At 46.5% G+C, this 24,476-nt stretch overlaps 2 protein-coding genes across 34 annotated transcripts in view; both read right to left on the bottom strand.

Moving 5' to 3' along the window:
- The window catches only part of LOC118124678 (microtubule-actin cross-linking factor 1), a 174,444-nt gene that overhangs the window by 90,211 nt on the left and 59,757 nt on the right, over positions 1-24,476 (bottom strand). For 21 of the 33 annotated variants that reach the window (XM_047344265.1, XM_047344279.1, XM_047344269.1 and 18 more), the window contains exons 2-6: positions 16,892-16,953; positions 12,870-12,959; positions 12,140-12,247; positions 9,847-9,924; positions 9,658-9,750 (exon numbers count right to left, since the gene is read on the bottom strand). In XM_047344265.1, the coding sequence (XP_047200221.1) occupies positions 9,658-9,750; positions 9,847-9,924; positions 12,140-12,247; positions 12,870-12,959; positions 16,892-16,953 (431 nt within the window). Of the gene's footprint in view, positions 1-9,657; positions 9,751-9,846; positions 9,925-12,139; positions 12,248-12,869; positions 12,960-16,891; positions 16,954-19,200; positions 19,514-23,679; positions 24,031-24,476 lie in introns of those variants that run through there. The other 12 variants (XM_047344275.1, XM_047344278.1, XM_047344292.1 and 9 more) reach the window with 4 other exon arrangements.
- On the bottom strand, positions 1,717-4,371 carry LOC124855044. Its single transcript, XM_047344300.1, has one exon. The coding sequence runs from the start codon at positions 3,240-3,242 to the stop codon at positions 1,956-1,958; it is 1,287 nt and encodes a 428-aa protein (XP_047200256.1). The 5' UTR covers positions 3,243-4,371; the 3' UTR covers positions 1,717-1,955.

The raw sequence follows: 24,476 nt of genomic DNA, 5'->3' as shown, positions 1-24,476 counted from the left end.
TCAAGGTGAAGGAGAGCAGCTGGAAGTTAGTGCAGGAACTCACTCCCTCGGATCACAGCCCCGACCGAGCCCAGAGGAGAAAGACTCAGTGGAGAAGGTTTAGAGCAGAATGTGGTTGAGATCCTTCTGTCATGATGGATTTAGGGCCTTCTTCTTCTGAGTCCACTGTCAGTTGGTAGGTCTGTTATAATGATCAGCTTCTCTCCGGTCGATAGTTGTAGGTTAATATAAAAAGAAAATTAGAACAACTGCCATTCATACCAAACAAGAAGTAGATGGGAGCCAAGAGAGCGCCGACCTCCACCTACTATCTCCTCGTGTTCTAGAAAGTGAAAGATAATCTGGGATCTGCCCGTTTGGCCACATCTGCTCCAAAATGTACTTAGACTATAAACTTCCACCAAATGTCGTTGGATGTTAGTTGCAGAAGAAAACATAAACTACTTGGGAGGAGAAATCGTCAAAACAACAACAGACTTGTCACTAAAGATGTGAAGGCCACGAAGCACAGCTGTTTAAAGTTTTGCGAGTTTTAAAAACAGCAAAGTTCATCTAAAGCTAAACCACAATATTCAAAGTCTGGGCTCTAAAGTTAAATGAAGAAAATAATCCATTATTTACCCAGATTAAAAAATAAATAAACCAATAAAAATGGTCCCTAATGACAAGGAGCTTGTGACCATACAGCAGAATAATATAAAACTATTTAACAAACTAAATGTAGAAAGACTTCGGTGTTGAATTACAGAGGATGATGGTAATAATGTTAAATGAACCGGCCTCTTCTGCTTATCTCTGAATAATGAAACCTCTTCCAGCCCAAAGCAGCGGAGCCACACAGACACAGCTTGTTTGTTATTGAAGGGAAAGGAAATGACACGTTTCAGTTTGCACGGAGAGGAACCCCGTCATTTCAAGTAATGACCCTCCTCTCTCTCACGTTCTGTGTGTCTCTCAAGCAGATGTCCACAGTGAGGCTGCATATGTGGTGCGAAACAAAAACTAACAAGCAATAGAAGAAGTGAAGGAGGGGGAGGTGGAGGTGGAGGAGGAGGAGGAGGAGGAGGAGGATGCTGGGAAAAAAGGATAGAGAGCGTCTGGGTTGCCTTGATTAGCCTCCAGGGACGGGGGAGAGGCGGAAAGAATGGAGAGGAGCATAGTGCCTTTCATGAGATGATAACAACACACACACACACACAGACAGACACACACACACACACATATATATATATATATATATATATAACCCTTCATGACCACAAACAGTGCACAGATGAGACCAAAAGCACCAGCTACTGTTACACCCCCCACTGTAACAGGTTTAATGTCACTAACCATCAATTTGCAGTGAAACAATCCAAGTACATGAATAACTCCAAGTCCTCGGCTCCTGGGGACAAAGTCCTCAAGTGTCTCTACTTCCAAAATGTGACCTGTGATCTTCAACCTTCACATATCTCTGTTCACCTTTCCTTAGGTGCAAGAGAATCAGGACAAGGGAGTAGAATGGACGTAAACAACTGAACTGCAACTACCATTATTTTCAGTATCGATACATCAATTGTTTTTGGTTTAAGAATAAAAAAGACTAGATTTATATTGTTTCCTCTTGGCCCAGTGGCAAAAGAAACAAGTTCCAAACTTGCTTTCAAACGTGCACTGAACTCCGGATAATCTCCTGAAATTATGCGAAGGCGCTGTATGCGAGAACGCAAATCTCCGAGGAAGAAAACTCCGGATAATGTGAGAAAACCACAGGAGATTCTCTGGAGGGTTCACGGTGAGCGAGTGGGATCGTTGATGTTGATTCTAGACGGCGATGGACGTAAAAGACAAAGACGTTTTTCTGTGGTTGTGATCGTGTCTGACCTCAGGATGTCACGAGGTGTACTTCATATACGAAAGACAAACTCCGGAGAATGTCTGGACCCACTTGTGCGGACATTCTCCGGAGCTCAGGTCTGAAAACGGCTCGGTACTAATTTCTGTGGACGGAGACACAGGTAAAGAATTTGACGGTTGGACGACAGGACACAAACCTGCGGCAGGAACTTTCCAGCTGCCAGTTGCTGCGCTGACAGAGGACTCTCCATCATCGAGTCCAGTCTCTCCGACGAGCTGCTGGTCAGCCCTCCCCAGTCTGTCTGACTGGGAGTGGTGCCCGCTGTTTCTGGAGAGGTCAGCGGGAAGTCGCTGGCGTAGCCCGACTCCAAAAGAGACGTCCTCTCTTGTGCTCGAGCTGGAGACTCCAACCTGAATCCCTCGACATTCATAGTCTCCTGAATCTGAAACTGGTTCCAGGACGATGGCGTCTCACCTGCACCCATTTGGATTCTACTCTTGTCCTCCTCCGACAGTAGGACTTTGAGAATATTTCCTGTGACCGGAGATGGGGCAGGGGGCTCTTTACGCACCTCCACCTCACTGTCGCTTTCACCCCTCCACACCGGAGAGCCATAGTCACTGGGGTACATTGTCCTCACCACGCAGAGTTTACCATCCACCTCTCGGATAGTTACCACCCCCTTATGCTCCCTATCTGACGGTGTCTGCACCGAACCCTCAGGTCCTCCCTTTACGCCTTCATCCCTCGTCTCCTCTCTCTCCGCCCTCCCCTTGTCTTTTTTCTCCTTCTTCTGTCGGAGTATCCAAGGTTTCTCCAGGACGCCTTGGACCTTCTCCCTGACACGAAAGACCCTCCCTCCACCGGGAGTGGTGCTGCCCAGGGCTGGGGCTGTGTTGACCGGGGTGGTGGTGGTGGTTTGGCTCGGGATGCTGGACACATCTATGATGGCGCTGACGCTGTCTTCCTCCCCTGGAAGGCAGAAGACCCCTCTCCAGGCCGGGCTGGGCTTGGGAGAGACCTCCAGCATCCTGTTGCCCCACAGGCCTCCTACACTGGCACTCGTCGAGCCCAGGGAAAGAGTATTGCTGTGCAGATTTGTTTTGGAATGAGCGAACTGGGTGTCAGGCACTGATGTAAGAGTCCGAGCTCTGTTGCTAAAATCTGAATCTACGGTTTCTACAACTGGGTTTCTTTCCTCCTCCTCTTCGTCCTCTTCCTCTCTTTCATCAGCCTCATGACGTCTTTGTTGGTCGTAGTCTTCTTTCTCTCCCTCTCCTCTCTTGTTCTTCTTGCCCTTGTGCTTACGTCTGAAACGCAGACGCTTCTTTGGTGAAAGTGGGGGGGCTCCGAGTTCCCCCTCCCGGGGAGGCCTGACGCAGCCCATGGAGCTGCCCATGTCTTCAAGGCTGACCCGGGAACAGTGTATAAAAAAATAAGCTACAGAAAAATACAGGCAGTTAATCCATCAGACAGAAAGGCTGTTCATTTAGGTTGAGAGAGAATTCACATCCACTGACAGAGACTGAGGAGAAAATCCTTCAGGTGGACTGACAGGCGGCTGACAGCTGCCTCGTCAATCTGACGTCTGGGAGAAATGTGAAGTTAGGACGAGCGGGTTCTGATCCGTTCTGTGTGTCACCATCTTAAATTCAACCTAACGAACAGAAAGACTTGTTTGACGTGTATATACCAGTGAATGTCAATGTGCAGGCTGCTGTACTCGTCTCTATCCCAGAAGACTCGTGGTCGCAGTCAAGGACACAAGGACACAAGGACACAGTTGTGTCAGCAGAGACTCATGAGGCAGGAAAATAAATTCAGTTAGAAGTCAGGCGTCCGATTTATCACCAGGCTTTTGGCAGGTGAACCATTACCTGGTGTCAGGCCGGATGATGGGTTTGGGGGCGAGAGAGAGAGATATTCAGTGCAGTCCGGTTCTATTCAGCCCATTAGTGAAGCTCCAGCTGCTTCACACATACACACGTGTGTGACATGACAACAACCGAGTGTGTATTTACTGCAGATATCCTGGAATCACAAGTATTGCTCCTATAATCCTTAGTGTGATTCCTTGAAATGAGATAAAAACAAACACCTTTGGTTTCCCGTTCAGATTCCCCCTTTATTTATTCCTTCCTCGAAAAAAAACAGCGAGGAAAGTGAAGTTGGTTTCACGTGCCGGTGAAATCCAGCAGCTCTATCTGAGCCCATGAATTAAAGATGCCTCCTCTCCTGCTGGGGAAATGTTATTGCAGTACAAGAGGAGAGAAGTGGAATCAGCAGTGTAAGTCACCACAACAGAGATCAGCAGGAACCCTATCCGTCACGCCGCTCGTAGTGGAAGGCGTATCGATGGCGATGGCGTTGATATCGCTCGTAGTAACGGCGAGCTCGGTGTCTCATTCCGCAGAGACAGCACAGTGTCCAGATTGGCTGTGGGTGAGAGATAATGTGCCGTCAGTCAGTGCTGCCACAGACTTCAGGCGATGCTCTGACAGCTTGTTAAATACTCAATCAGAACCTCGTCATCCTCCAACGATTTAAACTGTTCACTGAGCCGACGTTCAATAATTCGTCTTGAGAAGCAATCAATATCGCTGGCGTAAATTTCTCCCACTGTCGAGACTGGCAGGAGGGTTCGGAGGCTGGAGCTGCCACATACCTGTGGAATCAGGTCATTAGAAATCTGCAACATGTGGCTGGGTGCCTTATCAGGGTGCCGGTTTGAATCTGGAGACTCCACATTAAGCTCCCCAGACACCTCAGCATCACATGACTCTCCCCATGTCAGGCTTTCGGATATAGGTCGGACTGGAAATTGTGTTCCAGGACCGTCCCAGTCATTAACCTCCTGGCGTGTTGTACTGTCAGTCTCCCAGCGTCCCCCTCATCAGGTGGTGCAGTGCGTCGAGGCAACAGCCTGACACAATCCAGAGTTTGCAGGGGGTGAGGAGGGGGGGGAGGTTTTTTTAGACCATGTCTTACGCCAAGGAAGAAAGGCTTCAGTTCTCTTCCTCTTCTCTGATGCCTCTTCGTCTCTTTAATAGCTCCTCAAGCCCACTAGATCCAATTAGGGAAGAGGCATCTGGGAGAGGATCTGGAGCTGGACTCTGAGGAAGGAGGAAGGATGAGACTGGTCCACGGTCGACTTAGCTGAGGACTTGTCAAGCTCCAGTTCTGGTCACAGCCCTCCTTCACGTACAGATGTGTATCTGGAGCAGAGCCAAAGGGATTCAGTGTCCAGTGAAGACCTGGGACTCCACGCGGCCGACGAGGTTAGCACAAGAGGGTCTGCACTCCATGTCCCCGCAAAGAAACACAAAGACAGGCAGGGAGCAAAGACAGGGCGTCTCCAGCTCCAAAGGAAAGCACGGCTCTGTCAGACAGGCATGGCTGAATTGATCCGACTGATGCCGGATACAGAAACAGCAAGTGTGTGGCTGTCCAGCTGAGAGTGTGTGTGTGTGTGTGTTTGCGCCTGCGAGGCTGGGCGCTCCCCTGGTCAGCTGTGGCGAGCTCGTCTGCATACGTGTCCACGAGTGTGTCCTGTCCTGCCGTGCGTTCTGTGGCTGGCGGCCTGCTCGTCGGGGGGGAAGCCGGGAGCTCCAGTGACAACAGGCAGCCAGGATTCGTCTCTCTCCCTCGGCTGCCTTCGCTTCCCTGCTTTATCCCTCGCTCGCAGACGCCGGCGTAGAGAGAGAGAGAGAGAGAGAGAGAAGCTTTTATCTCCCGGCTGCTGCAGCTTCACACTCTCCTCTGCTCGATCTCTCACTCTCACAATCCACCCCTCCCTCCTTCCTTGGCTCTCCTCCTCCTCCTCCTATCCGCTTCCTCGTTACTCCTGCCTCTCTCTCCTCTCTCTCTCTCTCTCTCTCTCTCTCTCGGCTGTTAGTGAGCAGCTTTCTATGCCACAAACACACACACATAACCACACTTGACCCAAAAGCTTCCCTGAATGACAGGCTGCAACAGGGGAGGGGGCAGAAAAACAGCGAGAAGGAGAGAAATCACATCTAAGTCAGACTGTTGCGTCTCTGCGACTTCAGGGAATGACGGGTTCACACTTCAACCTGTTTATCTCGTTCTCTTCCCTTCATTCTGCATCTGCCCATCAAGACACAGGTTATGAATAGATGTGGGGTGAAGAGGAAGGAGGAAGGAAGGAGGAGGAGGAGAGGAAGGAGGGAGGAGGGAGGAGGGAGATTTGAGGGAATTAAGAGAAAGTTGAAAAGGACAGGAATAGGAAGGGATGGATGGAGGCTGTGAGAGGATCAAGAGCGGAGAAAGAGGTTTTCGATCCCCGGTACACAGTTGTGACCTTTCAATATTACCGGTTGTGCCGTTTAGTGGAAATATAGAATTTGCCGGATTTCTGCGTCGTTGCGATGAGGAACCTGGATTTGACAGGAATTTAATCCACTGGATTAGCTCAGAAATAGAGTTTATCAATCTGATTTTGTTAATCTATAAATTGTTGGCGTTGTGCTGGAAAGATTATAAATGGTTGGATTAATTTTTGTCAAGCAGAAATATATATTTCGGTTCTGGTAACAAGAATAAGACCATGTTGTGCTATTGTGTTATATTACTGTACACTGGTTTTAATGGGGTGTCATGTTTTGGGAAATTGTAAAGAAACTATTGGAAAAATAATTTAACCAACAGTTTCCAACCTAATTGATATTTCACATAAAAATGATAAATTCCAGAAAAGGAATTTTTAATCCCATATTGCTCAAAGTAAAAATCCCTGTAAACAAACATCTAAACAAACACGTCTCATATTTAATTCACCTCCTACACTTTTAACATTCTATCTTTAATCCTCCATAGACTCCCAACCAACGTCTCATCAGAGGAATAACACAACACGTGATCTACAACAACACAACATTACACTATACCAACTGAACACAGTGTCTAATGTAAAGCAATTATATTCCCAGGACAGATATTGACGGAGAAAAACCAACGGGCGGCCGTCGTCTCAAGTGGCGAAATCCGCAGTAATCCATCGTCTCTCATTAAACTGAAAGCTCCGAAAGCATAAGAGTAAACGCACACACACACACACAGACACACACACACACACACAGGGAGAAAAGCACTAATCAAGTACTTCCATCCCTTCACTGTGGCTACGTGCCATCAGAGGTTGTTGTAATCAGACTTCAGACTGATCCCAGCGTCGTCTTTTCAGCGTTGAGATGCTGAACCTGAACGTTCTCACATCCCCAAGCTGATCTGAGACAGGAGACTGCTTCACTATGTGTTTGTGTTCAGTGCTTTGCAAGAACCTGAAAGCTGCAATGACGACAACATCTTAGAATCAGTTCCTAAAAGTCTCACGACCCCGTAACTAACAAAAAGAATATCAAGAAAAACAATGAACTTTACGACCTTCGACTTAATTTACCAAACAAGTGGTGACAGACGACTGATGAAGATGAACTCTTTACTGCTCCTCTTCTTATTTTGCTTTTAAAGTTGTTGCCTCTGCATCATTGTTGTATTTAACCTCTTTAGTAAATACTGCACACGGCAGCTCTTTACAGTGAGTAATTGAGAAGAGTAACGCCACAACACACTAAGTACTTAAATACCTAAACGTCCTCAGCAGAGTGGTTAGCAGCGTTTTACTGTTTCAAATGGGTAATAGACTTTAAACTGAGGCCCGTGTTCCCTGATGGTGATGGATCTGTGTGATGTAAACCTCCATCAGTACCAATCAACAGCTCGAATAAACTGGCTCCACCTGCAGATTGAGCCTCGAGGCGTCGCATTGAAAACACGGAAATGATCACACGGGGAGTTCGCGGCGACACTAGCTGCTCAGCCAATCACAGGCAGCGGGAGGAGGGTCCGTGGACGGGGACGCCTGGGAACTTCCAACATTATACTGAGCTAACGTGTGGCATCTAGTGGTGGGAGGGAGTAAGTGCAACCAGGCTTATGTTTCAGATGATGATGGATCAGCTGCTACTACAGCTGATAAAATCACAGCTGCTCATGGGAATTCACATCATGCAGGTTTGATTCTCTGTTATGATAAAAACTCAGAAGTATTTTACTGAGAGCAGAAACCTTCACATTTTAAAAGCCAACATTGGAATTAAAGCTTTTATCACCGTCTTTCAGAACAAAAAGAAAAATAATCTGATGTCGCAAAGCAGCTCTGAGGAAAACACTGTCAGGATGTGGCATGGAGAAGATGTGAAAACACAAAATGGCTGAAGGAGGCTGTCAGACAGATTCATCACCTCATCTGCAACTCGAGCTGCAGGTGAAATAATAAACTAACGGGACTCAAAATTAAAACTGACATCTCAGTGGGACAGTTCCTATTATTAGACCATGCGCTGAGTCACTCAGAGCACGTGCACGCACTTGTTTTCATGATACTGTATCACCGGGATCGTCAGACCCGAGATGAGTAATGAGGACATCACACAGTAGATTGTCCTAATGCTCCGGACCCTGTCGCCTGGTAACACTAAATATTTGGAGATTTCAATATCTCTTTCTACAAATACAAGCTCATATGCTGAGTGTTAAATAGGTCATGATTATTAATTGTTCCATAATGATCACATAACAGCTGGCATGCTGCAGTATTACAGAGCTCAGTGCGAGTTTCTCACTGCAGCTCTAATGTGAAACTCTCATCATCTCTTGCACCCGGTGAACTCGGCCTGTTTGCTGCTCTGCGGCCCGACTCCCTCTCTCTCCCGCCGCACACATTCTTTCATCACATCTTTCCTCCAGACCTCCTGCAGCCGCCTTTTTAGCCTCCGTTCTCTCCATTTTCCCCGGTTCTCGTCCTCCTCCTGCATCCCCCTCTGTCTCCGTTACACCGTGTTCTGCTGAGTCATGCCCACTGAAACAGTTGTGTCATGCACTCGTGTTTCCATGGCGACCGGCTGGCAGTTTCACCTTGCAGGGTCACGTCCCAGCACAGCCTAGTGGTCAACCGCAGCAACTACAAGCAGTTCACGACCTTTTCGAAAAAGCTGCATGTGGCAGAAAATGAGAAATGAAAACAAGCTTCTGTTGTCTGATGAAGGCGTCGCTGCACTGGGACCCAGTGGGACCCAGTGGGAGCCAGTGGGAACAGGAGTCCTGCTGTAACGATTTACCAGAGGACGACCCTGACTGCAGGCGACAGTGATGCAGGAACATTTGACAGAAATTATTCCACATCAGGAATCAGCGAGAGAACAACAGCTGAGGCGAGCGACTGTCTAGACATCACACGCTGCCCTGTGGACAACATGTAGCTCCACTGTCTAACTCAACAAGGCAGGACATCGCTCTTTTTTACTTCTTTTGTCTCTTACTGTGAAACACATTGTTATTATATTCACTTCTGTGCAGCTGATGTACACGAGTCCAAGAGTCACTATCTCCTAGCTCCGTTTAGCTGCAGGTAAGAAAGAGTCGTACTCACACGTCAGTTCAACACCTTGTTGTATATATTTCTGTGCTTCCTCACTAAAGAAACCCGTCGAACACCCAGAGCACATCTTGCTCAGAGATCACCCAGAAGAACAAGGAGGCACGTGCACGCACACACGCGCACGGACGAAGATGCCAAGTAACAAGAGATTCCAGATCCAGATTAAATCACAGCAGTAATGATGTGGATCATAACTCAGATATTATCTAATCAATTGAAGACATTTTTTAACATTGAGGGGTTGATCTTGCAATCATTAGTTGCGCATCAAGTTTCCCCCCCCCATGCAGAAGGGTCATGGACACGCTGGTTAAATTAAATCCAGACGCAGCAGGAGCAAGTGAAGGGCACAGACCTGGAAGTGAAGGATGATGGTCCAGATGAGACCCAGCGTCAGTTTGGGGTTCCCATCTGTGATGTCATCGTTCCTGATGTTCACAAGTTTGACCTGAAAATGAAAAGATATGGAAATAAATCGGTTGCTTCCCTTAAAACAGACACAGAGTGTGTGCGTGTGTGCGTGTGTGTGTGTGTGTGTGTGTACCTGTCTCTGTTTGAGGAAGTCCAGAGCTATTTGGACATTCTGTAGTCGATGAAATCTCATTCTCCCCTTTTCTCTGGGCTGGAGCAGAAAAGACAGAGAGAAACAAATCATGAGAAAAAGTCAAAGACGAAGATTTAAATTCACTGATTTATTTTTTTTTAGTGACACAAACACAGACGGCAGCAGCAGCAGCAGTGTGAGCAGATAAAGCTGAAATAGATCCAGCAGTGCAAGTGCAGTCATGAAATGGTCCCCTGGACAGAGAGGGGGCGCTGTCTTCAACAGAAGCCGTTAAAGACATGCCAAAACTCAGGGTCAAACCAGAGTCACACCACATGCTGCTTTAGCACCAAGAATGCAAACTTCACATCAGATGTTTCTCTTCTGTTTTTCACAAGCATCCTGTGACTTAGTTTAAAAACTCATCCCCATGTTTGCACCCATCGTTCACACTAGTACAGCTTTCAAGCTTCTCAACTGGAGGCTACTGGAAACGCTGCAGGACCAGTTTTAGTTTGACAAGTCTGAGGTTTTGTTTCTGGACGGACAGAAGAAGACTTTAAATAAAGATGAAGCAGACGCCCACATTCACTTCCTGACTGGGTCTCATCAGTCATGACTTTAGAGAGGTCTGCTTCCTGTTTACACAGATATGATACATGATAAGATAAGGTATGGAGCTAAAACACTCGTCCAGATAGAAATTGTTGCTGATTTACTTTGCCCTTTTTAAATTGACAGGTCGGTTTAATGTGAACATGGCCTAAGAAAGAGAGAAAATAGTAAACACACACACACACACACACACACACACACACACACACACACACACACACACACACACACACACACACACACACACACACACACACACACACACACACACACACACACACACACACACGTTGCATAGAGTACATGAGTAAAGTGCAGAAAGCAAATGTGGGTTCACGGTGTGCTGGTAAAGAGAAGGTTCACTCAGGGTTAGTCATCACATCAGCAAGACCGAAAAGAGGAGAGGAGAGGAGAGGAGAGGAGAGGAGAGAGGAGAGGAGAGGAGAGAGGAGAGGAGAGGGAGAGAGAGGAGAGAGAGAAAGAAGAAGGGAGAGGAGAGGAAGAAGAGGAGAGGAGGGGAGAGAGAGGAGAGGAAGAAGAGGAGAGAGAGAGAGGAGAGGAAGAAGAGGAGAGGAGAGAGGAGAGGAGAAAGGAAGGAGGAAGGGAGAGGAGAGAGAGAGGGAGAGGAAGAAGAGGAGAGGAGGAGAGGAGAGAGAGGAGAAGAAGAGGAGAGGAGAGGAGAGGAGAGGAGAGGAGAGAAAAGAGAGGAGAGAGAGGAGAGAGAGGAGAGGAGAGGAGAGAGAGGAGAGGAGAGGAGAGGAGAGGAGAGGAGAGGAGAGGAGAAGAAGAGAGAGGAGAGGAGAGGAGGGAGAGGAGAGGAGAGGAGAGGAGAAGAAGAAGAGGAGAAGAGGAGAGAGAGGAAGAAGGAGAGGAGAGAGAGGAGGAGAGGGAGAGGAGAGGAGAAGAAGAGAGGAGAGGAGAGGAGAGAGGAGAGGAGAGAGAGGAGAGAAAGAAGAGGAGAGGAGAGGAGAGGAGAGGAGAGGAGAGGAGAGGAGAAGAAGAGCAGAAGAAGAGGAGGAAGAGGAGAGGAGAGGAAGAAGAGGAGAGAGAGGACAGAATGTGTGTTGTCCTATAATTTACTCATATCTCCATAATTGCAACTGTTTTTATTTGATTGTATTTCCTCATTTCTCTGTAAAAAAAAAACCTTCAGTTAAAAAACATGAATCCCTCATTTTACTTTTCACCATCGTTGTTTCTTCTTCGTGGTATTTAGTGTTTAACAGATGTGTGTGAATTTACAGCCCTGAGTTAAAGACAATTATTATTACAACTGTAATTCTCACAAATTCAGATCAATCAGCTAAAAATAAATGATCAAACACCAGCTACACTTTATTTTATCACTGTTGAGTGAAAACATTCCTTGTAAATGCAAACTTTTCAGATTCTAAATAAATGTTTTTGTTTATATATCAACTCTGTAGAAGGTTATTCAATGAATTAAAGAAAAACATGAAAACCATTGAAACTCGAGTTACGATGCTGTCACTCAACAGAACTGATGGTCTGAATATACAGGACAGTAACTGAACGTGTGAATGTGCAGTTTGGTCAGAAGTCAGTGTCACAGCACTCGCATGCAGCCTCACAGCTCCACCTGTGGGCCGGAGGGTAAAGCTGAGGGGTCAGAGGTGAGTGGTGAAGGGGGGGGGATGAGTTCGATTCGCAAACATACTCCCTGAGCTCCTTCCTCCTCCTCCTCATCCTCCTCCCCTCTGAGCAAGATGAGAGGGGGGGCCCGCGAGGCGTATGCCCTTTTCAAAGCGGGGCCGCTTTTCTGTTGCTACGGTAACAGAAGGGAGTAAAAAAAATGGGAGATAGAAAGAGAGGAAGAGGAAAAGGTAGCGTGAGAACTGGTGGATAAAGACGACAGGTTGAAGAGGTAGTAGTGGTATGATACTAGTTCTACAAAAGTCTCATCTTGTGTGAGCAATTATAAAAACACCGGGAGCTGAATGGACGTTGTAGTGAAACTGTTTAGTGGACAACTGTAAATCAAGTGAAGAGGACGAGCTCACGAGGGACACCTCGACCCCGACTCCTCATCTGTGTGTGTTCCACCGTCTGTTCCTGTCAGTTAACCCGTCTACAGCTGAACCAGCCTGCGTCACGTCGCTGTCTGTCTGTCAGTCCGTGTTAAGACCCTGACGTCATCCTGCTGAGTAAAGTCAGTCCACCGGGGATCACACGTCTGCTTCACTGCACTCTGGCGTTAAACAGAACCCCCCACCCCGAACGTCTGAAACACTCAAACTGGGAAACACCACGATGAAGGTGCACTGAAGCTGGGATGACGGGGAGTGTGTAATGGAGCAGGAGGACGTGATGGATAACAGTGAGATTATAACTGTAAAAAAAATAATCTGTACAGGTGAGTGTGTGTGTAAAAGAAGTTAAATTCCTACCAGGGTGACTCCAGACAGGACCTCCAGCAAGGAAATAAGGTTGTGTCCATCCCTCAGGTCCTCGTACAAGTCTGTGATGTGCTTCCTCACCTGAGAAAGGAGGAAGGAAGGAAGAAAGCAAGGAGGGAGGAAGAGGAGGGGAGAAAGGACGAGGAGGGGGGGTGGAGAGCGAGAGACGGACAGAAAGTTAATTCCACACTCCAATCATCCCTCTGTGGACTCAACCCTGTTGACATCTGCCAGCACCATGACCCCGCGGCTGACAGGGCTGGTGACAGCGGTTGCCAGGGCAACAGAGACGGAGCAGCGGCTGTGGCTTCTCGACTCCGTTGCCAAGACGATGAGTCGGGGTGGCGGCGGCGAGTCACTGCTGACACGGTGACTCAGCAGCCCGACGTCCCCTCGTCGGCGTGATGGATTGCCGTTGTTTGAAAGTGGGACACGGACACAGAGACGGGTCAGACGGTCTCATTTGATTATTTCATCGACTAGTTTTGAGTTTTTATGATAATTTGAAAGGATTTAGAGGATTTTAGATGTGTGTTAAATATAAATATAATCAAAAATATACCCCTTGAATATAAGATTGACTGAAACTTTGAACCCGACAGATTTATCAAGAAAAAATCAGGCGACATGAGCATTTTATATTTGCTGTTATGAAAACGTTTGAAAAAAAGTTTTATAAATTTGGTGGTATTTTGTGTTTTCTTGATATTTATAGTTATTCATAATAAAGTAACAAAATCAATTATTTTTTGTTATTAAATTATTTATTTGTCATGAGGTTTTTGATAACGACACATTAGGAATAAATGTGAAAATCTAAAATATATCGACATCTGCCCACAACGACCTATTGTTATTATTTTGTAACATTATTTTCTAAGACAAACTTTATTCCTCACATTGTACCTTTAGAAAAAAGTGAATTAAAAGTATTTTAAAACAAACATGAGGGTTAAGAACGACTGAAAAAGATTTTTTCCACTTTCCAGTTCTGAAGCTCTGCAGCACCTCATGCATCATAAAACAGAGAAAGCTTTTCTGTTCGTAAAGTGACTCGATGGTATTTGTCTCCGTCAGAGAGCAGCGGTGGACGGACAGAGAGGGGCGGGGCCTGAGGGGGAGAGCTCGGACAAAGTGCTTGTTTTAATAATTCAAACCCAGCTGAGGTAACCGAGGTCACGTGACCCCCTGCAGGACAGTGACGGCGCTGCTTCCCTCAGCACCTTCACCTGCACAGCTCTGCTGCAGGCCTGGCCTCGGGTCAAGAAGCTGCACTCCCACAAATCACCAGAGGAGGGCAAGACAGTCACGAGAGTGGACGGAGGAGTTTCACCTTCCAACTGGATTTAGAGAAATACGATTTGAAATGACATTTCTTCAGAAGAAGATGCTCCAGAATTCACGGTGTCCCTGTTAAAGAGCAGCAGGAGACGTCTCTCGAGGTTCAAGCAAAGACCTAAAAACTATCTTTAGACTGCGGCCACAGAACTAACAATATCCCTCCACTTGTCCTCAACGACACCTTTTCTAACTTTCACAGTCCTATTTCCCTCTCGCCCGCTCGTGTGTGTCACGCCCTCCCTCCTCTGTCGCTGCCTCCGTTCCTCGATACGAGGTCGACATCAGCCGTTTTTAAAAAGGGAGCTGACGAAACACATGCTAATTAGACGACGGGAACTAATGTGTGCGACCAACACTGACTGAGAATGAGGCTCCGCTGGCGTCGGACTGTGTCTCAGCTGGTGTGAGTTTCTGAGTGAACCGGAGTGGACTCGACCAGAAACTGTCCCATGATACTGATTTTCAGTCATTTCCAGTATTTCATTAGGAGACAGTGGTTGTTGATGACTAAGAGACGACAGCGATGGATTTCCTGTAATAACTGGTCCTCCACACAGTGCTTGGAAACCATGATGATTCGACAGGTGTGTATGTTACATGTAAAATGACCGGTTTCGGAAAGTGAAGCCAATACACAAGTGCCTGAGAAGTTACTTCCTCCTCCCGGCTTCTCAGACTTCTTCATCTCCAGGATTCACTCTGTGTCAATAAGCTCTCAGGATGTGTCAGTGCACGTCAGCAGGTCGCCGTGAGGCCACAGTGTTTATACTGGCCCCGTGTTTGCACTGTTAACACCCTGCACACCTGAGCAGCTCGAGAAGATACCAGACGTCCCACAGAGCAAACACTGATGTCACCCAATAGGAAGCTCAGTTCAAAGAGTCTCACTTTGTCTTGTTCCTGTCTCTTTGTCTTTGAATCTTCCTTTTTCGTAACATGAGATTCATTTTCTTTTTGATGTTTTCCTTCCTGGTTTCTACCTCAGCTCCGCTCCTTTCTGTTTGCCTCTGAATTCCAGCTGATGGGGTCAGAGGTCAAACGATCTGCTGCTGCTCGCTCTCATTCCTCTGATCCTCTCGTTTCTCCACGACACTGAAGTTTGGAACTCTCTTTAATAAATGCAACTCTGCCAGAGTGTCTGGGAAAGTTAATGTGAACAAAAAGGTGACAACTGTCTTTCACGACTCCCAAAATCCAATTTTAACATGTTAATATTTTTGGTTTGGTCCGATCAAAAGAACCAGAACCTAAATATGTCCATTAACAAAGATGACAAAGCAAATATTTACATCTCACAACATTGGAAAATAGATGTTCTGTACATTTTTGTCTCAAAGAAATAACTCAAACCATTAACTACAAGTGATATTCTGTTAATTGACTCACTTAAATTTGTCAAGCCACAGCAGTTGTGTGTCTTCACCTGTGACCCACATTTAGAGCTGGTCACAGGCAGCTGATAGAGTTTCATCCACAGGCTGTGACGACAGTTGCTCCAGAGTTATGGGGTCAGTTACGTCACGTGACGGACATACCCCACATTCTCCGCACAGCCGGAGCAGGTGTGGCAGCAGGTATATATACTGTACATTATGGGATACGCTAAAGATGGTACGTGCGTATGACTGTATGCACACAGGCAGCTGTCTTCGAAAACATCTACGGTTACAGCCTGAGACAACTCGAGGTGCACAGCCCCTTAAACTCCGCACCAAATCCCTCACATTCCCCTGGACACGGATTTAAAACTATTCTAGACACATATAAACTAAATCTGCGTTAACTCAGCTACAGATTTGTGGTTCTATCTTTCACGCAGCAGCAGAAATCACGTGTAAATCTGCTAGATCTGTATTTTTTTACATTGCACCAAATTTCACACACTCACAGATATCAGTGAGTCAGCTTTTTAACGGATGTTCACATATTGTGCGTGATGGGCTGTGCACGGTGCAGGGCAGACACACAGATGCTCTTCAGCTCTTGAGGTCTTTATCCAGCTGCTCGTTCAGATTCAATCTCCTCAGACGTTTCTTTATCGACGCGGCAATTGAGATCCTGGCTCGACAATCTATTATTTAACATCTGCATTCCAGTGGACAATTTTTAAAATTCAATATCGCCGTTAAATATTTACTCCAGACACACATTCGGTTTTATTCACCACTGAACAGGATGGACGTGTGAGCGCTGCCAGACGGGGGAGAGAGATTAAACATCCTGGGACTTCGGAGGCGTTACTCACAGTGAAGAAGGAAACAGAAGGAACGATCTGGACAGATGCTTGAAACCGAGCAGCAGGAAGTTTAATAAACAGTCCTTTAAATATGAGTTTGTTTATTTCGCTCACTTGGTTTTCTTACTGTTTTACAGCAGCAGGGAGTTAATTAATGATAAAACACGTGGAAAGGGATTATTTCTGAAGGTCTTACTACACTGACATTCAATTTAAGATTTAAGACACAGCTCCTTTATGAGCCGAGACCTTTGAGGGTCACCGGCTTTACAATAAATCTGTCAAGGATCACCAGGTCAGAAGTTACAAGTCCTCTGGTTCAGGAGGCCGGGGATTATGGGTAATATCCACCGTTCAGCGAGTGGGACTAAGCACACGGAGCCGAGGTCAAGGTCAAAATCTGCATTTCACACAGACACACAGAACAGACACGAACCTTGATGAGGTGCTTGTTGATCCATTTTGTGAAGGTTTTCTTCTGCACCCTGTCCCGCTCGTCTGGGGGAAAAACAGAAGAGGAGAGAAAAAGGGAAGGGAGGTTAATTACATCATCCGAAATCCACACTGTTATTACACGTGTCTTATCGCTCAGAGTGGAGATTAAGGAGTTTATGACCTGATGGAAACACAGAGGCAGGTTGATAAGAAACTTCTGTATCTACAGACGAGACCTCTGGTGACCTCACACACCTCCAGTCCGTCACAGCTGAGTTGAGTCTGTGTTTTACTTGGACGGCCTTTAACTCCTTCTCTCTCGTTACCCAACATGTTTGTGATTGTGTGTTTCCGCTCTCAGACCAGTTCTCATTTGTCTTTGTAAAAGTTTCGGTGTGAGTCCGGAGCTGAGGTGTGATTTTGCAGATCAGACCTCCACAGGCCAGAGGAGTGAGGCAGCCAGGCCAGGAATAGAGCCTGATGCTGGGCCACAACTGTGTTATCTACCCCCCACCCCGGACCACAACCACCACCTCCTTCTCCTCTTCCTCCTCCTCCTCCTCTCTTCCTCTCTCTGCTCATATCAGTCTGTCTGAGAGAAAACACAGACCCCCTCTCTCTTTCCATTCCCGCCATTCTGTTGAATATCTGACTTCCTGGTGGATGGAGAGGGAAACTTCCTCTCACACCAGAGGTTCCACAGGTTTAATTTAAGACGTTTAAGACCATAATCAATGAAATGTAGGATCTAAATGCCAAGTACGACGGATATGAGGGAATTCTGAATATTAATGACACTTCCCCATAAGTAAAAATAAGGTAAAGTAGCAAGAAATCTATAAATTAATCTGCCAGTTACTTTTCCATTAATTGGTTCATTAATGTGATATTTGCATTTTTTCTCTCATCATTTAATTGATGATTAAACTGTCGTCTGACCGTTTATTAAATCAACTAATCATTTCAACTCAATTCAGCAAACATACTTTTTTAAATTGAAAACATTTTCAGCAACGGTTTAAAAATACATATGAACAATTTCTCACGACCAAATGAATAAACGGCCAAAACTCTTCATGACTCTGGTCCCATTTTACTAATTTTAGAAAAGGTCATTATTCTGCCGCCATAAATTACATAACATTCCCTGAAGTTATTTAATACATATATTAAATATTATATAATCAAAGTATATTATTAGATTTTGTCTGTTAATGTTAAGTGACGAGTTTTCTCATATCAACACCAGACAGGATTTTCCCTCCAGATTCAGCCAATCAGAAGCCGGCGTGCAGCAGGTACATCCCCTCCCGCCTGTTGTTTATCAGCTGCCATGGTGACGCCATGAGGGAGCGAAGCCGAGTGTATCAACGGTATCACTTCCTCCTTCAGACTCTGTTATCTCTCTTTTACTTTCTCACACACACACACACACACACACACACAGACGCACACAGAAGCTGACACACACACACACACACACACTCTGACAGATTTCCACACAACACCTGCAACTGTCGAGCTCCGAAAGTTGAGAGGATTTCCACAGAGGAAATTCGATTTAGGATTTAGTGGGTGAAAAATCTGGACTGGATAAAACTCCAGGTCAATCTCAGCACTGCATAACACACAACACACACACACACACACACACACAGGGTGACACACTAAGGGGTTTACACAGAGGACAAGCCCCCTGGCAGAGAACAGATATTTCAACATGCTCTTGCTAAATATTTTCACCGCTGCAACACGCCTTGCTTCCCAAACCGGCCCGGGTAGCTGAGCTAGTTAACCCAGAGGAAATACTCAGGCTTGGACTTGTTATTAGGTCGCACACACCCACACACACACCCACAGACACACACACCCACACACACCTGTATCGGTCAGACTGTTAATGATTTACCTGTGAGGACTTGTTGTCGTGTTTATCTGAATGTAGCAATTAGAGTTACAAATCTAAAATGGGAAAAACTGGGGACGTGACAGGAGGAATGTGTGAGTGACAGCTGCAGAGAGTGACAGCTTCATTCATTCATCTACAGAGGAGGCCATTGTTAAGACGTGCACATCCCACACACACACTTGGACCGATGTCTCTCAGTCTCTTTGCCCCGACACCCACAATGATTAATGGAGACCACATTTAGAATAACTGTTGTCACCAGTATGTGCACCAATAGGAACTGTTCAAACACACAGTGGAGCACGTGTTGACATGAGGCGCTCCACACACCGGCAGCATGTACACAACAAGCGTGAACACTACTGTACACACACACAGACACACATTGTTCAGACACTGACCTGCACAGCACATGAGCGAGTACAGGTGAGCATTGAGATGACATTCACTCCTGTAGTCAGGCCACATAGTCCACCTCTGTGTCCTCCTCCTGGGATCACACCTTCTTTTGATAATGGCTCATAATCCAACACCCTGGTTATTATAGTAGAGGAGAGACGTCCCCTGCTGTCTCCACGTATCCAGGACGTGAGCCACCAGGAGGACGCTGGCCAGTACTACCAGTTAGAGGGGTCTCTTCTCTCTCTGCTGGTTCCCTCTCTCCTCGATCGCTGCCATGTCGGCCTCTCTCCACCGGCCTCCTCTCTCTCTCTCTCTCTCCCAGCAGCAGCAGCTCTCACACGTGTGTGTGTCAAAGTCAGAGGAAGCTCCTCCCTCCTCGTTCCAAGAAGGACGGCCTCCCTCCCTCCCTCCCTCGCTGCTTCCTCCCTCCTCGCCTCACTTCTTCAAACTCACCAGTCAGTGGTGCACTTCCTCTCTCTCTCCCTCCCTCTCTCTCTCTCTCTCTGTGTCACTTGCTGGCTCGCCCTCGGTTTCCAGGCCCCAGCCGACGCTCTGTGCTCAGGCAGCAGCTGACGGCGGCTCTGCAGAGCTGCTGCACTGTTTATCTGCTTTCTGTCTGCAGTGGTTCGCTCTCGCTCTGCGTAGGTAAGCAGCTCTCCTTGCTGACATTGACCCCAGCTCTGTTTCTGGTTCACTGCCCCCGGAGGGACCGTGCGTTGATGACGAGTAAATCCACGGTTTGAGGCAGTTTTTTCCTTTTTCTTGTCACAGAGCGGAAAAGGAGGAAGTGCTGATGTGCAGGAGGAACTGAGGCGCGTTGAGATATTCTCTGTAAGATATAAAGATCGAGGCCATGTCCGTTTGTTTATGATTATGTAATCCACTTCTTCTTTAGACGACTCTAAGAAAAGCTTGCTCTGCAGCGCTATGCAAACACGCACACACTTCTACTAGAGCTGGTATCTCGGTTTCTTATCCTTTGACTCCTTTTACTCACATTTATTTTCCTGAAGAGGTGAACGCACACTTCCAAGGTTTCTTATGCACAAAAGAAAAAAGCAGGTGCTCCCAGCGATATTAGATCTGCTGCTTTCTAAAGAAAACAGAGGACGAGACCGAAGCTGAGGCTGAGAATCGACTGCTGGACTTTTCTTAAAGCATCACAAGAGTCGTTCATGTCATGAGAGCGGATGTGTCTCTGTGTGTGATGAGGAGGAGAGAGGACGGACAACAGGCTTGTAGCAGATTTCCATTCTTCTCTCCAAATAGCTCCATGACCACGCCAACGCAGCTCTGAATAATTTCTGCACTGTCGTCTCTTTAAAATAAACAGTCAATATCAAGCGGTGTGGCCACAATGAGTCAGCACAAAGTAAAAGCTGTGGCCACGGAGTCAAAGAGTAAGTCCTGGAGAGGTCATGTGACCAGGCACACACACACACACACCTGACCAGGTAAGAGACAGTGACTCACACGATGCAGCCACAACAAACTGAGGCAGAGCAACACAAGCTCCTCCTCTTCCTCCGTCCACAGGCAGCGTCACTCCTTCCTCTCCATCCCTCCTTCTTCTCCGTCCTCCTCTTCTCTGCTCCCTCCTGCCTTCAGATTCTTCCTCTCCTCTCCTCTTCCACGGTCTCCTTTCTTTCCATTTCAAAGAGACCGTCAACACTAAAAATACCAGACGGAGCTTACTCCTCTAATACCAGACATACGTGCTTATCCCTCGCTCCCTCGCTCCCTCCTTCCCTCGCTCCCTCGCTCCCTCCTTCCCTCCCGTTATCACTTCTAATCTCTCTCGCTCTCCCTTTCTTCGGCCCCGTCTTCCGGTCTTCTGGTTTCCTCCTCGTGTGATTCAATTAAAATCCAGGATGCGGGAGGGATGTTTCTCTGTCCTTCTTTTCCTCTGCTGGTCCATCATCATCTTTCCTCTTTTCCTTTCACTTTGAGTTTCTCTTTCAGTCAGAGAGACTCCCGGGGTTTATGCCCCCCCCCTCTCTGGTGACACTCGGAGGACGGCACCAGCCTTCATTCGTCTTTCGTTTTCATTTCATTCTCTCGTTTTTCCCTCACTGCTACAAACACTGAAAACTAAACGTTTGTAAAGGAGACAACATTTTAATTTGTTCCATAAATCCCTCTTTTAAACCTCACATATCCAGACTTTCTCTTTCCCCTGCTCGTAGCCAACACGTCCCAGTTACTCGCTCACCATCTGTCCAGTAGGTTGCAACCCCCGTCATCGGATTAAGATCAGATTCAACCTGCCCACCTGCAGGACAGTGACACACCTGACGGTTCCCTGACATTCAAACATGCTGCACCACATCTCACAGCCTCACATACATCACCCCCTGAATATTGAAGGTTTTCCATCAACATCCAAGAATTTATCACCGAGAAAAACGGTGAAAATGTCCAAAAAAGTGTCACAATGTTCAAGTCGGTGAAAAGATATTGAATCAGCTCTTCCTCTCCTGATACAACTTCCTTCCACCAACTGTCATGATAATCTGTTCAGATGCTTTTGTGTAATCTTGCTCTCAAACAGACTCATAATCCAAAAGTGTTAAACGTTTAATTTAAAGTTTAGTAGTTATAACTGTTCAAGTGAAAACCACCTTATTCTACATGTGTAGATTTTTTTTACCACATTCATTGCATAAAGCTACACACCCCGTCAAGCTTGGTCTCCCAGCGTGTTTCCTGTGACAAGAAAAAATAAGACCACAGTGTCACTCACTCTCACACACACACACACACACACACACACACACACACACACACACACACACTTAGTCTCACACACTCACACTGCGGCTGTGTTAAACATCACCTGCTCGTCTGCAACTAAGAGACGAGATCAAACAAGCAAGTAAACACGAAAGTTTGACACGTTAGTGAAATCCGGTCTCAGAATCAGTCACATGGACACGTCTCTAAAACCATTCACTCATTATGAGACACACACCTACAGTATTTAAATCAACCAGAGGACATGAGGTTACATGTTAAAGTAATGGAAACACCCCAAAAGATTTAAATATGAGCTACAGCAAGCATCCTGGAGTAAAGTATAATGGGCACAGCACCCTCATGTGACCAGTGGACAACATGTACAGTATTAATTATTTGTCTTCTCTTTCATTTCTGCTCCCATTCAACTCGTTTACGTTCCTCTAACACTTTATCAACACGACTCCATCACTGGCCACTTCCCTCTGTCAACATCTGCTGCCCTCTCTCTCTCTATCGATCGGCCTCATTGATCTGCACTGTTACGTCACGTCAGTTATTTCTCCCCTGGCGAGTCCGATGCCCGGTCGCTGCACTCAGATCAGATTAAAACACACGTGTCAGGGACCAGATGCCTCCTCCACCTGTGATGACTCATCATGGAACTGGGCTCCGCTCTTTCCAGTGAGAGACGGAGCTGAACCAACACAAGCTCCGCAGATCACCAACAGCTACTGGGCACAAGTTTAAAAGGTCGGAATAGACACCAGGTCAAAGTAGTTTAGATAATAAACACAGTACACGGGCACTTTTACAGAGTTACACACTGGATATTTGTATCAGGGTTTAAAGGAGACATATTCAGGTTTATATCCTGTCTGTCTCTTTAAGGCTCCATCCCGACTTTTTAAACTTTGCAGAACTTTTACAGTCGCAAAAAGAACTAAATAACACATTTCATCATATGCATCGAACTAAAAAAAACCACCTGGAATCTGTTTAATTCTGCAAAACTGAGTGTTTACCATTAGCTTTGAATAATGAGACCCATGACTGGACTGAGCAGCTTACTGGCAGCACAGCAGCTCGTTGTTTAGTGAAGAGTATGATGTCATAAACACACACACACACACACACACACAGACACACACAGACACACACTCTGTAGTCTGCAGGTTGAATTACATGAATGTGACAACGTGAGTCAAAGGCCCATGAAATGCAACAGCCTCTCTCTACAAAGAGCCAAATATGGAAGATTCGGCTGCACTGACTCACGGAGCAGAGGCAGATGAGAAACTTGAATTAAATCCTGAAGCACAAAAAAGCATTAAAAAGGTGTCTCGGTGTAACAGGAGCTGGAAACAGGAGGCGTGAACGTGCTCTTCACAGCAGCACGAGTCTCTTTACATTCCACTTTTACTAAAATAGATGCTGCAACATGCTGGCAACGCTTCAGCCTCATGCTAAAGGTTGCACACGCACATGCATGCTGAGGTAAATGGACTCAATAGAAAGGAAGAAGCTGACTTGTGAACAGAGTTATCAGTTCGATAAATGACATCGCACAAGGGGTGTGGTTTAAACAGGAAGCGCATGGAGCTGATGTCCAATCGTCCCCTCCTCTTTGCCCGGAGGTAAGTCACAGCCGAAGAGGAGAAAGGAAACCGAGGAGGAACAAATGATGTGGACGATCCTTTCGCTTTTTTTCAGCAGGAGAGAAACGTCTGAGGTTAGTTTACCTTGTTGAAATGTGGGTGCACGGCGGCGACGGAAAAACCAAAGTCCAGCGGCTGTCAGGATGTGAAAGGTCACCACCAGGATGGGAGTGATAACTGCAGGGTCGGTCAGAAAGTCCATCTCCACACGGGACGAGCAACTGTTCTCTACTTCTGAAAAGTCCACAAGTATAAACCGGGAGAAAAAGTTTTGGCTCCAAGGTAAAAGTCTTAAAAACCGGCGTCATCCATGATGGGGAGATTTTCCAGTCGGTTTAAAGATCCGTCTCGTTTCCCTCAAGACCGCTCTGTAATTTCTAAAACTATAATTTCCGAAGCATCTCTCTTCTTTCAGTACATTAACTACTGCAGCTGAAAAACTTCTAAGTCCTTCTCTCCATTCACATGCCCTCCCTCTTTACCCCCCCCCCTCTCTCTTTCTCTCTCTCTCTTTCAACCCCGCTCGCCCTCCGACACTCTGGCAGTGAATTCCAATCCCCTGAAACAAGCGACCAGACTGAAGCCGCTGCTCAGTGCACCGTTAGAAAACCGGTAAAATAATTAAATGAGGCTAAACAGACGGAAATGGGAGTGTGTGTCTGTGTCTGTGTCTGTGTGTGTGTGTGTGTGTGTGTGTGTGTGTGTGTGTGTGCCTCACTCTCACCACACGGGAAATACCCTCATGTTCATCTTCCTGTGAATGTCAGGTGTATTTCTAGTTTAGCCTTTTATGATTTTATACAATACTTTTTATGCATTTCCCACCAACTCCATTGCCATTTGCATAAAAATGTAATGTCAATGTGTTGGCAGCAGTTTGT

Source organism: Hippoglossus stenolepis, chromosome 17 (genome assembly GCF_022539355.2).
Source record: "Hippoglossus stenolepis isolate QCI-W04-F060 chromosome 17, HSTE1.2, whole genome shotgun sequence".
Taxonomy (NCBI): domain Eukaryota; kingdom Metazoa; phylum Chordata; class Actinopteri; order Pleuronectiformes; family Pleuronectidae; genus Hippoglossus; species Hippoglossus stenolepis.
The sequence above is the reverse complement of the archived record's forward strand: the minus strand, read 5'-3'. Positions and strand labels throughout refer to the sequence as shown.